The sequence below is a fragment of the Balearica regulorum genome, chromosome 7 (genome assembly GCF_011004875.1).
Source record: "Balearica regulorum gibbericeps isolate bBalReg1 chromosome 7, bBalReg1.pri, whole genome shotgun sequence".
NCBI classification, from domain to species: Eukaryota; Metazoa; Chordata; class Aves; order Gruiformes; family Gruidae; genus Balearica; species Balearica regulorum.
The window spans coordinates 39,807,046-39,822,415 of NC_046190.1; the positions used below are offsets into that span (position 1 = coordinate 39,807,046).

Consider the following 15,370-nt stretch of genomic DNA (forward strand, 5'->3'; position numbering starts at 1 on the left):
ATACTGATAAAAGAAAAAAAAATAGCTGCTGATTTGGATTTAGCTTTATATGCGATAGAAGCTGATCTGTTAACACCAGCGCTTTAGAAAGCCACGACAGTGAAATACTTGGAGTGTCAAAAACAGTCTCCACCAGAAAAAAAACCCCAATTATTCTTTCTGTAATACCTGGAAACCTAAAACAAAAGCTTCAGAATAATCCAAAAAAATAAATAAATCAGATGTCAAAAAATTGTAAGCAGTTATCTTAAAGATGAGGCCACCTGTCCTGAGGTGCGGCCCTACCTTCCTCAGTGCTTCTGAACACCCAAGAATTTGGTCACTCTTTCTTCCCAGGCCCTGATTAGACCTCATCCTGCTTTTACTAAGACTGTAATAATATTGGAAAAATATTATAGTAATTCTCTTGGGGCAGCCTTATATAAAGGTCAAAAGACCTGGGTTGCCTTATTAAAGAGGTCATAATGAACCAGAAGGAGTCAGATCAGAATAATTAAAATTTAAAGCCTTCTAAATTATTTTTAAAAGACAAAGTCCTTCCTACAGTGATTTATCCCTTTAAGTTTGCAATCTCCTACAGAGCGAGCACCAGCTGAAGAGCCCATGTAGACTAATGCAGTGAGTAATGACACTAAAAACTATTATTTACAAAGCCAAAGCAAGAGTACACATACAAACGAGTTACAGCAGAGCTGACACATCATTACGGCCCAAAGGCACACTACCGTAATGCATCCTTCAGTCAGTCTTTACTACCACTTCATTTTTCAAAAAGAAATACTTAACGTCCTTGTAATGAAGTACTGGCAGGCACATCCAAAACCACCCCTGACACTCTGGAGGTAATGGAAATCCATCTCCTGAAGATTGGGAAGCCCTGACTTCAAGTCTTGCTCTAAATGAAAGTTGGATGATGTCCCTTGACACATCTTCACCATCTCCAGCATCAATGATGACTGGGTGTCTAGTCTCATTACAATCATCAATTGTTCATTTCTCCCAAAATAAACCTTGTAATGATCAAAGTTATCATCAGATGTAATGGAATATTTACTAGCATTTGCCCTCCTAGAGATTTATGACATTTATTTATCGTTTAGCCAAAAGAACAAACAGATGTTTGAAGTTGTTTATGAGCAGCTGCAGCAACAATTTAAGTCAATAATATGCCCTAAATTGATTTGCACACCTCTAAGACCTCTGTTCAGTTAGGTCTAGCTGAAAGGGTTCCCCAAAGTCAAGCTCTGACCTTGTGTGCCACCACACTTGAAAGAATATAAAGCCAATTACAATCACAACTGCTACTTGTGCAATAATGAGAGAGAAAATACCTAAAAGGCACTTGCCGGCGTTGGAAACAAAATTACGTGCCCAACAGCTGCCGGCAGAAGAAGGTGCACAACTATCATAATTTTACGATGCCAGTGGGAAAGGAACAGAGTATTAACAAGGAATGCAGACACCGCTTTCTTGGAGAAAGATATCTCTGAGGACACTTACAGTAGTGACCTTACTACTGTCCCCAGTTTAACCAGGAAAAAAGGATTTGGAAAAACTAAGTGCCAAGTGGCGATCCAGAGTTTTGCTCAAGAGCGAGTAATAGTAAAACCGACAGTAAAAACTGCTGCCTGTATTATTTCCTGTTGGAGTCACTTGTACAAACAGGAGACAATGCAAGAACAGCGTGACTATGCAGGATTACATAATGTAGTGCTCGTGGTACCATTGGACCAGGACCCTTTTCACTGCATCTCTACGTGGAGCTGAACAATAATCATCCTCTCATTTCCCCTCCTGGGATTCAATCATCTCCTCTCTTTCTCTGCTCTTTCCAACTTTATGTAACTGTATTACCGCATAAGCCTGCAGCTTATCCGAATTCATCGCCGGCAGGAATCCCCCAAAGCTTTAATTGGGCAGAAAAACAGGCTACCTGGGTACTGAGCCTACGGGGCAGGAAGGTATGGGGAGGAGAGGGTGGATCAACACCCGCTTCCCAACACGCTGTCTGAAGCAGCCCGGAGGTCGCTGAGCCTGGGTGCTGTCCCTGTGGGGCTAGGCATGACCTGTGCAGGCATTCGGGATTACTCCAAAGCATTTCCTAATCATTTGGATTACTCTGACGCATAAACTGTGCCACTGGTGATCTGACTGTTGTAGCCAAGGATTTACCTGCAATAAACAGTACTTCTAAAAAAGCAAGGTTTGTGCAGGTGAAAAATAGAGTATATCAGTCAAGTTCTTTAGGATTATGGAGAACAGCATGTTCTTCACAAAAATATCTACTTATCTTTTCCCATTTTGTCATTTCTGCCCATTTGTTCTTTCTTTCTCTCTCTTTTTGAAGCAAAACTAGGTATTTCTAAAAGGTTTTCTTCTGAACAGGGACTCACATGCCTTATTATTTTGGTACCGCTTGTTTGTCTTTATTATTCTGTTCCATTTGCACCCTTCTAACTTCTCCCCTACAGCATCTTTAAACCACAGAACTATTTATCATCTTCTATAAAACCTCTCCACTTAAGATGTCATCATAAACTCCTATCCTCAAGATCAAGAAGGACTGTGATATCACGCATCCCAAATCTCAACTATTAATCTGAATTAAATCACAAATATGTTTTCATTTAATGTTGTACATAGCAATATGATTTTCCTCCGCTTATTGCACAACCCAGGCTTTTGCCTAGAACACTCATTAAAAAAAAAAAAACATGAGAAGTGCCGTAGAGACTTAGAGCAGGAGATCAGTGCCATCCAGGTTTTTTACCCCCAATTTTGTTTACTCAGTTTAGGGGGAAAACAATGACTCGTCCTGAAAAAACACATAAGCTTTACTTAGAGTTTCCCTCGAAAACTTAACACTTACAAGGATCAGATTTGCTCTTCTAAGCTAAAGCTATATATGTCATGAGATTTAGTTTTCCATCTTCTTCCTGCTCACAGTGGCTAAATTCAATACTATAGTCCATGCCATAAGGAGTTTAATTAAGTGGAACTTCTAACAGCCTCTGTTAGGTGCAACTCCAAAGGAGAGATGAGAAGAACCCTACTTCCCAATGAAACCCCAAGTCGTTCAACATTAAAGTTCAAAAATCATCTTACTTTTGACAGTTGCTGTTCGAGTGCAATTGTAGAGGATGGCTAACTCCCCGAATACTTTGCCAGGTCCCATGGTGCACAGCTTCACGCCTTCTTTTGTCACTTCAACCTTCCCATCTGTGAGAAAAAGAGGGAAAGAAAGAAGACCATTTTGAAAAGGAAATTAAATTCTTTTGGACTTAAGTTTTAAAATGTATTTGATTGTACTGAGAATAAAAACACCGGAGTCCTACAACTTGAAAGCAAATTAAATGTATTAGGAAGCAGAGCACATAAACTCAGAAAAAGGTTAAAAACGACTGCTGCATATATAAGCTTTCGATACTTGAGTTTTCTTAGTGGAGTATCGGTACAGTCAGGAAATACTTACTAGTACACTAAGCTCACTGTGAACTCTGTTTCATGTATTACACTTCCAGGTGAAATTTTCTCCAATTTTTGTGTTAAAAAAGGAAAAGATTTAGGTCTTTAACACCACACATGAAAACCACAGAGTAATTTTGCTCATTTTCACTGAGAAACTAATCCCCGAGAACACTCATCCATGAATAACACAGCTATTATCAAAAAGAAAATTACTTTGACCCGTGGCCATTATTTAATTCCCATCTCAGCGTACCTTTCCTTTTTGAACATTTCATCTTAGGAGAGCAAGTCTGCTTTATCTGCTTACCAATACCTTGCCGGGAGGAGACACACGAGGGGGATTTAAGAGCAAAAGCTGAACGAAAAGCAAATGGCTCAGGGCCAGCCCGGGGGTTTCAAAGGCCATCGGGGGAACAAGAGGGAGGGGACGGGAAGGAACTGAAGGTGGCCCCACCACCTCCTGCACACACAAGTGACACCACGCAAGAAGCAGAGCACACGCGTGGGGGAGGAACGCAGGGCGATCGTGCCTACGACCAGCATTTAGGCTGTAACAAATAAAGCACAAGACAGAAAAGTAAGAATTTCAAATCTTATCAGCAACTAAAACACCTCCTCTCACGCCAAATTGGGAAGCAGATTGTTAAGGGCTCGCTGCTACACCAGCCCCCAGGGCATCGCCGACTTGCTCTCTGCGGTCTACACGTGCAAAAGGGAAGGTCAACGCTTACTGGTTCTGACCTGCCTTATGGCATTTGTATGTTAAGAGACCAAACTGGGCCTCAAATGCTCGCAAAAATACGTAATGCCAATTCATTTCATAAGAGATTATAGAACCCTACCTCCTACAGAGGGAATCCAGAGGTACTCGCTACACAGCAAAACCGCCATCATAAATAGAAACTTCTCCTACATCATATATAAGCCCTAAAACTACATCAGCCCTATCTATCCACATGTAAATCTACACCATGATACCCCACAAAGCAAGGATGACTCCAGCCTAGCCGTGCTACTCCACCAAAACAACGCACCAACAAGGACAAGCAAACCTTGAAGACCAAAATAAGTTTACACACCATATACCTTCTAAGCACATAATAAGGTAATTCAAATTGAGTAGAAAACTTCAAGTATTTTCATAGCAGTATAAAGAAAGAGGGTGAATGGAAGCAGGTACTGTACTAAGGCAGGGCAAACTTTAAAGGCTGCCTTTGAAGGACAAAGTATTTTGGAAGGAGAGTGGTCTTACACTGTCTGGTACAATAAATCAGGATCTATTGCTGATTAAAAACATTAAGTTTAAAACAAAAAAAACTTGTTATTTATGAAACTAAAAGTTATTGCTTGATAAATATCATGACCCAAAGGTTACCTGGCCTGTGGGTGTGTAAAGATTGCAGCAGTGTGTTCTGTACATGGAGACAGGCTGAGAGAGTTGGGGTTGTTCAGCCTGGAGAAGAGAAGGCTGCGGGGAGACCTTAGAGCCCCTTCCAGTCCCTGCAGGGGCTCCAGGAAAGCTGGAGAGGGGCTGGTGACAAGGGCAGGGAGTGACAGGCCAGGGGGAATGGCCTGAAGCTGCAGGAGGGGAGATGGAGATGGGATGGGAGGCAGAAATCCTTCCCTGTGAGGGTGCTGAGGCCCTGGCCCAGGGTGCCCAGAGAAGCTGTGGCTGCCCCTGGCTCCCTGGCAGTGTTCAAGGCCAGGTTGGATGGGGCAATTGTCACTAGTAAGGCAGCAAATATACTTATGAGTGATTACTTACATAAGTACATAGAGAGATATATATATATCCCCACACTTTTATATAAGGAGGACAAAACACCATTTCCTTTGGAAGATACCGGCCAGGTACGGTGGGCTGGCAGCCGCAGTGTGCGCGGTTCCCATCACGGCAAGAAGAAATACATAGGATGGCAACGTGCAAAGGCAAACGGGAGTATAAGGGTACGGCATCCGTCACGTTGAGTAGTCATGTTAACCGTTGACACTGCACAGTCAGCACCTAGTAAATGTCTGCCAGGAATGCACTCACCTATATTCACACAGTAAAGCCATCACAGAAACACTAAAATATGCAATATAATACTTTGGGGCTAATAAACAAGCCTGAAAATTAAATTCTGAGGTTGCTGATTTGTTGTTAGCTTCAAAGGGACACCAATTCCATTCCTTGTATTGGCTAACTTTCCTTTAAAAGTAAATTTATTTTTTATTATTATTTTTTAGAAATGTTTGGTTTGTTTGTTCATGGTAAATATCAATTTCATACGAAGCACAAAAATAGATATTTATCTCAAGAAGGAGCAAAATCAACCTTTAATGGTGCCTCACACGCTTCAGAGACTCCTAAATGATTTTGAAGAATACTTTTTTTTTTTTAATAGAACTGAGCTTCAGCAGAGCTGAAATGGGGATATTTCTGCAAAAAAGCTCTGCAATAGATATCTGCAAAGGGAATGAGTTTACCTCGCTGTTAGCTCATGGAGTCGTAACTGGTTCCAGAGAAAAGACAGCCAGATCTGAGCAGTAATGCACAAATAGATCATATTATTCAAAAGTGTTTTGAGATCTGTCCCACCACTCAAGATGTCATCTGTTGCTTACCAAAACAATCCATGCTAATCATCCATCTTCATAAGGAAGCCACATATATTCCCATGTCTCATTTATTTTCTTATAAAGACTTAAAAATAAGCAGCTGGGTTCTGAATCTTATGGCTCAGTGGGTTTATTTTGGGGGGTGGGGGGGCATTATTCACTGTATTAAAAAAATTCTGTGGTTCACTCACGATCATGCATGATTACGAGTCATCGCTTCATCATCCACAGATGCCCTCCAAGGATTGGAAGAGGAGATGAAAATTCCCACGAGGGAGGGACAATGCTGCAAAGGACCGCCTTGGGGTTGGACAGAGCCCCCTGGTGTAATGCACAGAAATATTAGCTCAGCTCCCATCAATTTACAGCCTGTTTTTCACATGTAGAAAATTGAGCTCTCCCTGCCGTACCTTGATAACAAATTCCAGCCTGATTATGGCAAAGGACTTTGAGATTTGAGATAGAAAGCACAATATTGCAGAGATTATTTTTACTAGAGTCTTCACGACCCTTTTACTGCATCGATCATTTCCCCCAGTACACAAGAAGCGTATTGGTGATGAAATTAAAATACTAATTTAAAATTACAGAGAAGATTTCCCAGTACAATACGTGGATACAGGCAAGATGACGTTCTACAAAAAGAAAACCAAAGCAAACTGATTTCACTTGCAGAAGAGGGGGTCAGCTTCCAGAAGGCAGAAGTTAGAAGATTTAGTATGCAGTTATCCTACCCACCATCAACTTTGTGTTTCAAGCAGCAGCTACAGGAGTTGAGCAGAAAACCATTAAGCTTCAGGAAACTTTTGGGCAAGCACAAACTCCTCAAATTCAGTTTCTATTTCATGGCAAACCCAAAAAGCCATCGGCATTACGCAAAAGATTATAGTTACAATTTCTCATGACCCAAGATGGTGTAGAGTTTAGATATTAGTCAAAAAAAGAGACAACAAGCATTTGTTTTGATGAATTCAGTAAGGATTTTCTAGATGAGAACTGCTCAAATTGGGAGGTGGTTACCAATAACTACTCAGCAATTTAAAAATGCTTTGTTTATAAAAACCCAAGAATTATTTAAATGCTCATTTAACATTTGCACTCAAACTAGTTTTATTCATAATAATGACGTTTAAAGCCTAGATTGTGGAGAAGACACACAAGACTGTGGGTGCATTTCTTACTACAAAACCTGGTTCTTCCAGAAGCATAACGTGACACGATGTACAGGCCTTGTTTGTCAAAACAAAACTAAAACTAGATTTCTTGAAACCTAAAGAACATGAATTTCATATGCAGTCATTTAAAAGCACTTTCTACCAGTTCTGCTAATGAAGTGGTGTTTTGATTCCAGTGTCTGTTTCTTATTTTGCAAATCTGAATATAAAAATCACTACACGCAGATGAAACAACTATTATGAACCTTCTCCTGTTTCTACTGGAAACAATCAGCAAGAAGGCAATAACATGACAATGGCAGAAATAACTTTTTTCCAGAAAAGCCTCCCTAAATCAGTCTGAAGGCGAAAACACCCTCTGCACCTGCAAAGACAGATGAAACTCTTCACGCAGACCATGGCGTTCTCCAAAGGGAAGCAGGTTTCACTCGCAGAAAGACGAGCAATGCCTTAGCAAGGCTGCACTTTACACTCCCACCTTGGACCGAGCAGCAGCTCTCCGCTCGGGTTGCGAAACAGCTCTCGGTCAGCCCCGAGTGACGACCTCGCTGGGGAAGGGCAGTGCCTTGGCACCGGGGACGTGCTACTATTGCAAACAGCAGCTTGCGGTGACACCGCTTCTGCTCTGCGCTAAGCCGGGGGCACGAAGCCCACGCAGCCTGGTCCACCTCTGCACCGCGAGTAGCCCAAGTTCAAGTTACTGGGTTACAGTAAAGCACTCTGCCTTCTCCCACCACCCCTCCTGGCTTTTACCAGGGTGCCGGGGGGGGGGGGGGGTGGGTCCTCGTGGGGCTCCCTGCAACGATGAGCTGCTCCTCGCTCTCAAGCTTCGTGACCACCTGACACAACCAAACAGGAGAGCTACGACTGGTTCAGGAGGTGGCGGGAGCGCAAGCAGCCACTCGAGTAACCTTTGCCTTGGTCCACCACCCCCTACTACGAGGCTGACGGTGTTTTATGGCTCCAGGCCCACCTCTGCTGCTCCTTCTCCCCTTTCCCAAAGCTCAGCGATGCTCCCGAAGCCAGAGCTCCCCAGTCCTGCCAGACAGCTGTATTCTTCTACCAAGCCACAAAACAGTCCGTGAGAGACTTCATTAGACAAACTCAGCTGCTGCAGGAGAAAGTGTATCTATTTTTTTTTCTAAGTACATAAGAGAAAGATTGAACAGGACAGTAGCCTGAGGAAGGCTGGAATTGAAAGGCGAAGGTATTCGATCTTTGTAACTACAGCAAGAGAAGAGATACGGGTAGGCTGCTTCTCTTTCGGTAGGGTTTAGTAATAAGTGTGCTGTTTAATTACAATTTAGTCTCCTGGAGAAAGTCTCCCATTCTCCTGTTGTGTAATTAAGCAATCCGGAACATTAAACACCTAACAATAAACTCCCCAGACCGTGAGCCAAATCCACCTCTCGTGGAAATAAAGGGTCTAACGCAGCCATAAACAGAAGGAATTTTACCCATTTTCTTTTCCTAGCTGGCAGCCTACACAGTGCAGCTTTCCAGGTAGGAAATAAATTGTGCTTTTTTTTGACATATCAACCAGATAAAGAAACCAAAAGAAATGCATTACAATATTGATCAACTAATGGAGATAAATTTGCAACTTCCTTTGAAATCTCTGTAAGACAAATACTAACTAATGCAAGTGATGTTTTACTCGAGGCAAGAAGAAAAGATGGCCAAATGCTGCGTTTCTGCTGAAATACTGAGCATTACTGAATCCAACATTGATATTTAATTTACAGCTGAGCTGATTTTATGCAGGTTTCAAAGTGCATAGGTTAGATGCAAGCTATGTCAGCTTCAAGAAACTATTCCGTATTGATGGAGGACAACACAAGTTACTTTTCATATAGACAGAGCATATCATAACAATCTCTGTGTTTTAGCTAGCATGGAGGATTGACCATGAGAAAAGGCTGGCAGCTGTATTTTGGTGGCTGTATTCTGGATTGCCCTCAAGTCCCTATTCTTCCCCAGAATACGCCCCAATATCATCTGACGATGAGTCACTTCATTAATGGTTCTGCGAGCAGTGAAATGGGCCTTTGCCACATCACGTCGCTGTCAGCAAGGCATGTTTTACGACTCAATTCTCTAGCTCAAAGGGTGCCATCCGTTTGGCTTTCTCAAGATGCAGGTGACCAGCGTGAGGATACAGAACAGAACACCACCTCCAGAAGCCACCAGCCTGCTCCCAACAGAAATAGCTGCCAGAAATCAGTTTAACCATGCATAATTCAAAATATTTTGGGTTTGGCAGATACTCAGAAGTCTCAATTATATAGGAGGCTCTTTGCTTCTTTTTCCTGGCTCTGTTATTCAAATCACGTACCACCTTTGGCAAAACAAGCATTTATATTGGAAATTTTCTACCCTCATTCCTTGGATGCAAAGACCAGCAACCTTCTTTTTATCCTCACTTATTTTTTCCCCAGTGATCCTCCTGGATAGTAAGAGCTACAGCCTTATCCTTATTCCTTTGCACAGATTTTTGTGTAAATGCCATTCACCTAGGGGTAAAATTTCCTCATTGCCAAACGCTTTGCCCTCTTTCCCATCCATTTTTTCACTTGTCAATCAGAACTCACAACTTTTCTAAGCGCTTGTAAATTAGCTGAGAAAACGGGAAATTATTTGTGGTAGGTGCAGCTAAATTCATTCATTTTTGCTGCCTCCTAATATGTTTGTTGATCGCACTGTTTGCACTATTATCCAGGAGGGAATGGCTTCCCTTGCGGCCCTAGCCCCCACCACGCATTCTCTGAGCCTGGGACTCTCGACCAGAGCCACGCTTTTGCAAATTAAACTCTGCGTGCTAATTACATTGTAGTTGCAAATTTAATTGCGAAGCAATTAAAACTTTAATTGCTAAGTGGCTAGTTGACATCAGAAGCCAGCCCGATGAAGATTTGTTAATATTTGTGTTTGTTTCAAAACACAAACTGATAATGGTCTGCATTATTCATGGGGTTGTGCCCAAGCCACTGCGTGGCTGTAGAGTATAACATTTCGTAATGATGAATATTAACAATATTAAAAGTAAACCCATCATTTTTTATTTTTTTTTTTGCTTAAAAGAGGTCGACACTGAATTGCTGCCGGCTCATCTCCCCCAGCCCCACGTTCGCTGTCCGCCCAGATCGCAGCGTTGCTATCCCGTGCCATGCAGTGAAAATAAACCCACGAGTGTCAGTGGGGATGGTTCGGACCTTGAGGCTGCGTTTCAGGAATGATGCAAACAGTTCCTGGGAAACAGTCTCTACCTGGAAAATGCTCTTATAAGCATTTGCTCAGAGAAGTTAGTGCTCTTACAAGTTACTGTGTAACTTCCCCAGGATGCAAAGTTAAATATGGGTCTCTGTAAGCATAGGAAAGCAAAACCACAGATGATTGAAGCACGTATGAACAAAGCAGGATCAATTTTGTCCTGTATAACAACATCAGCACAGCACACAGGCTGGGTTTGTTTTGATGAGGACATTTGGTGCTTTGTCACTTTGAGTCCATCCAATTAAACATTAAATAACATCTTTGGCTGAACTGCATCCATGTTCCTCAAATAAATTGAACGATAAACTAAATTGCACTAATGTGACTCTCTCAATTAGTAGGATAATTTTTTCTCCCAATAATTAAATGGTCATTTTCTCTTTCCGGGCGCAGAAGAAAACAGATTAAGTTGACTTAAGGAATTCGTCAGCCTGCGTGTAATTTATATAATGGGCAAAATTCTTGTGGTGCGGTACCAGCTCTCCCCTTCTCTTCCCAGACCAGAGGCACAGGTGGAAAGCCACTTGCTATTTCTCAAAGTCTTCCATGACTCACAAGCCCAAACCAGCCCTTAAGTTTCTTAAAGATACAAGAATATCTAAGAGGACAGCTGAGAATCCAAAGTACATTTCTATACAGCATGAGGTCTCAGTAACATACACTTTGCTCTTGTCCAGTAAGGCCTTTAACCTCAGGAATGGGGCAGTGACATTTCTAGCTTGTAGTTCTCCATTTCTCTTCCTGGGTATAAAGGGGAGAGATCTGGAAGGCCTAATTCTTTGTTCTTAATTGTATATCCCAGCAATGCCTTTGAGACATGGGTAAGAGTAATCAGGTTTATCGTTATTCACGTTATTGGTCCCTTTTCAGATCCTTGAACCTTTGGGGAACACACACACTCACACACACACCCCCCAAAGAAAAAAAAAAAAGAGACAGGTTCTCCCGGGAGAACACCGATTATTCCTTACGCTTCCATGCAAGGTTTAAACACAAAAACATTCGATATTGCAGAAATGAGGAAAATCACAAAGCGGGTTCAGCGCGACCTCACGTGCTCATTAGGATATAGATTTCATCATACAAGTCCAAAATGACAGGAGGGGTTGGAGGGGGATTCCCACGATTCAGTGCAGAATTCATGAATGACTATTCAGTATTTTATTTCATCCGTGCTGTGTCACACTTGGACTGCAGCTTTATTTGTTGGATGCTATTCAAGCTCTGCTCTGAAAACAGAATAATAATTATTTGTAATTAGTTTTCTTTAGGAAATATCACTATGGATCTGTAGATTTTCCTGAACACATTTCAAAAATTGCACCTGAGATGAAGCATGAGTTATCCCACCACACAATGACATGGGCATTTAGGTCAGAAGCACCCACTTCAGAGTGTCCAATAGGAAAGACTCAAATTTGAGTTTAATTTAATTTATTTTAACAATACTTACTGTATACGCTTGTACTCTGAAAGCTCAACTCCACCAACTAAATATAGCTTCAAATATTCAGCACGTTGGCAAATCATAGTTTCAGCTCAGGAAATGGGCAACTTTATTAAACCCAAACTTTTCACAACCAGCTGGCCTCAGCCTTACTGGCATTCACCAGTAACACCAATTCACACCAGCACACGCAAAATGGAAACAGGTTCTCCCTGAAAGCAGCCGGCAGCTTTAAGCAGTGCTTTGCTTTGGCTTTCCCTGCTATCCAATGCTTCCTCCTCTGGAAAACTAATTTTCTCCAGGGCTTCACTGGCAATGGCCTGCTCCATTATTTACAGCTCCACGAATTACTCACAAACACAGGCCACGCGAAGAAAGTAATAAATCTTTAGGTGGGGGAAAGAGGAGAAATAAGACAACTAGGGGTTAAATCTGAAGCAATGCTCTTACACTCTTTGCTCCAGAGCTGTCTAATAAGAGGGATTTCCAGTCTGGTGTTTCAAAGTCTGGAGATGCGCACCTGTAATCTGCTTTAACGAGGTGTCATTAATACCGCAAGGTCAATGGTTATCAAGTTACAAAAAGGCGACGCGGCGTTACAGCTAGTCATCACCAACAGCGGGGTTTTTATAACCAAACCTTGCCAGCTGAGCTAACCCAGCGGCTCCTCCCAACAGCAGGCTGCTCCCTTCCCTGTCCCAGTTTCCATCGCTTTCCCAGCACGCTGCAAAGACCAGCTCTAGTCCCTCTGGTCCACGTCTCGGCCCATCCCAGTATCCCTTCCCCAGCATCCCCCGCCCTCACCCAGCCAGAGCTCACCCTGAGCCTGCGCTGCTTCTCAGCCCATACGCATGTGGGAACTGTAAGCCCTGACACGTTTTTCCCTTACCCAAATTTGGGTCAGTTTTGACAGAAGAACTGTAATAAGAGGGAGAGGGAAAAAAAAAAAAAGAAAAAACCAAACAAAAGAACCACCACACAATGCACATTTTGCCAAATTTTAAATCGTGTTCCAAAACAAGGCAGCATCGTAAATTGTTGCAAGTGTTTTGAATATGAAGAAAAATAGGATTTTTCCTTAGACACCTCCCTGGAAAAGACTAAACAACTTCTGATGACATTTTCCAGAACAATTTCATTCTAAGCTGGCACCTGCAGCAGAAGTTTAAAGCTCAACCGTTTAATGTTTTTGCAAGTGACAGGGAACTGAAGGCAAGGCTTGATGATTTTCAGTACCTGGTCGATCCTGAGAGCAAGAACTCTGCGGAGTCTCATCCGTAACACACTGACAAAAAGCCCTAACGTAAGCCTGTCCCTCTTTTTTGCGTGTTAGACAAAATCTAATGACAGGAAGGTAAACGAAGCAAGGCATGAAGAGTTATGATCTCAAACCTTCTGACGCAACCGGTGAAACTGCGAAAAGTCCCTTCCTATGCTCCAGTAACCCCTTTCTCAGTTGAACGAACTTATTTCACCTCCTATAAAACACCCTCAGAGAGACAGTCAAAATCCGATGGGCCACTGAGGCTGCACACAGCCAGCTGCTCTGGGGCAGCGGAGAAGGCAGAGCCATGGTCTTCCTGACCAGATAACCTTATCTGGGGGGATTTCCAGCACCAAGATTTATTTGGGGGAGTTTAGCAGACAGGACAGACCCCAGCCTTTCCGACATCAGCAGAAACCCGTGCTGAGATGTCCGCAAGAGACATCCATAAGCCAGTAAGTATCCCCCACCTCGCCTCGCTGGTTGGGACCTGCTAGCACCATGGGGGAGTTTTGTTGTGCCTTTTCAGAAACGACATGCTATGACTATTTTTTAATGTTTCTTTTTTAAGAAATGGTTTTGAAACTGGGCTTGAAACCAGGAATCAAGGCATACAATCTCAGAGGCACGAAGCAGTGAGTAACAGTAACACTTCCTGGATTTAAATCAAGACTTACTCTAGAGAAAGGATTACTGGAGATAAGAGCAGATCTGCATGCGAGTTTCTAACCAGTCTGCAGAAACGTTTTGAAAAATAGGGAATGGAAATAAAGAAGGTGATTGCCAAAAATCTGTAACAGCAGCCTAGGGGCAGAGAGGAGCTTGGAGGATTGAGAGCATCTGAAAAGAAGGATAAAGAAACTTCCTCTGGGCTTTAAAGGTAGGAATTAAAACCTAGATGAGAGGGACGCAGGAACGTGAAGCAAAGCATGAAGAGCACAAGGTGTACCCAGCCGAGCGGGGAATAGGGACGCAGAGCCATGAGAGACATCAAAGTGTGGCAGGGCAGAGAGAAAATAAACCAAGTGAAGACCAGTTGGGTTGGTTGGTGGCAGAGAACTTGGGAGGCAAAGCTGTCCCAAAGGTCAGCCTGTCTTGGACAATACCGCGTGGTAACGTAGCCTGTGGGCATGCACAAAAAAAGTGGCAAAGAAGGTTGTTAGACAGAAAAGTCATGCTGGAGACTGCCTAGCAGAACGGTCGATCTGCCCAAAACAATTCAAAGCAAGACTTCACCTTCAGAGAAGTAAACGGGATGGCTGATGCGGCTTTAACACTTCAGGGTCAAAGGAATTCTGTGGGTTATGGTTAAACCTCTTTAACATCCCCATGTGAAACAAACCTCTTGCCAAGCACACTGCTAACATGACCCTTGAAAGCAGAAGCTGCTAGTTACTATCTGGCTGGCTGATCAACTATCCCAGAAGAAATACTCGGCCTGGGCAGCAATGTTAATTCTCCACTGTTTCCTCTTGTGACCTTCACAAGTAACCTCTGCAGCTGAAGCAATCTAAATGGGTACCTTGCACTTCCAGCCAGGTGGGGTTCCATCTGGAAGGATCTAAAACTTGAGGGGTTTTGCCCTTAGTATGATTTTTATTATTATAAGGAACCTAGAGGACCCAGTCCCAAGTGGAGATGTACATCCCCAGACACCATATAAAATAGTCAAAAATAAATACTTTATATATACACACACACACATATATACAGACTCTCTTTCCAAGCTTAAATTCCAAGATCCTTACAACTGTAATATATATGTTCAGGGCGATGGATAGGTGACCTCCAGAAGTCCTTTCCAACCTCAATTATTCTGTGACTCTATAGATTACTTCTGATGTAAGGTTTGTTTCAGCCAAAAGGTGTGCACGTAGAATTTTGCAACTTGTATTGGCAAGCACCATATAATTAGTCTGTTTGCAATGAAGCTGTAAGACCATGATAAAATCTGTAAGATGGTGAAAAAAAAGCTGCTAGAGAAACCCCTTAAAATAGGTTGTGAGTTGGGAAACAAAGATAACAAGTACTCAAGGAGATTGTTAGCTATCGAGCAGAGAATATGAAAAAATGCAATTAAAGTCAAATCAAATTTTAGCTTATGTACACCATTTCTGAAGATTATTCAGGTGTTAAACAGCA

At 42.5% G+C, this 15,370-nt stretch overlaps 1 protein-coding gene across 3 annotated transcripts in view; it reads right to left on the reverse strand.

Moving 5' to 3' along the window:
- PRKG1 (protein kinase cGMP-dependent 1) overlaps window positions 1–15,370 on the reverse strand; it is a 507,011-nt gene that overhangs the window by 311,860 nt on the left and 179,781 nt on the right. For all 3 annotated transcript variants that reach the window (XM_075759023.1, XM_075759022.1, XM_075759024.1), the window contains exon 3: window positions 3,106–3,219. In XM_075759023.1, coding sequence (XP_075615138.1) covers window positions 3,106–3,219 — 114 coding nt within the window. The remainder of the gene's footprint in view (window positions 1–3,105; window positions 3,220–15,370) is intronic.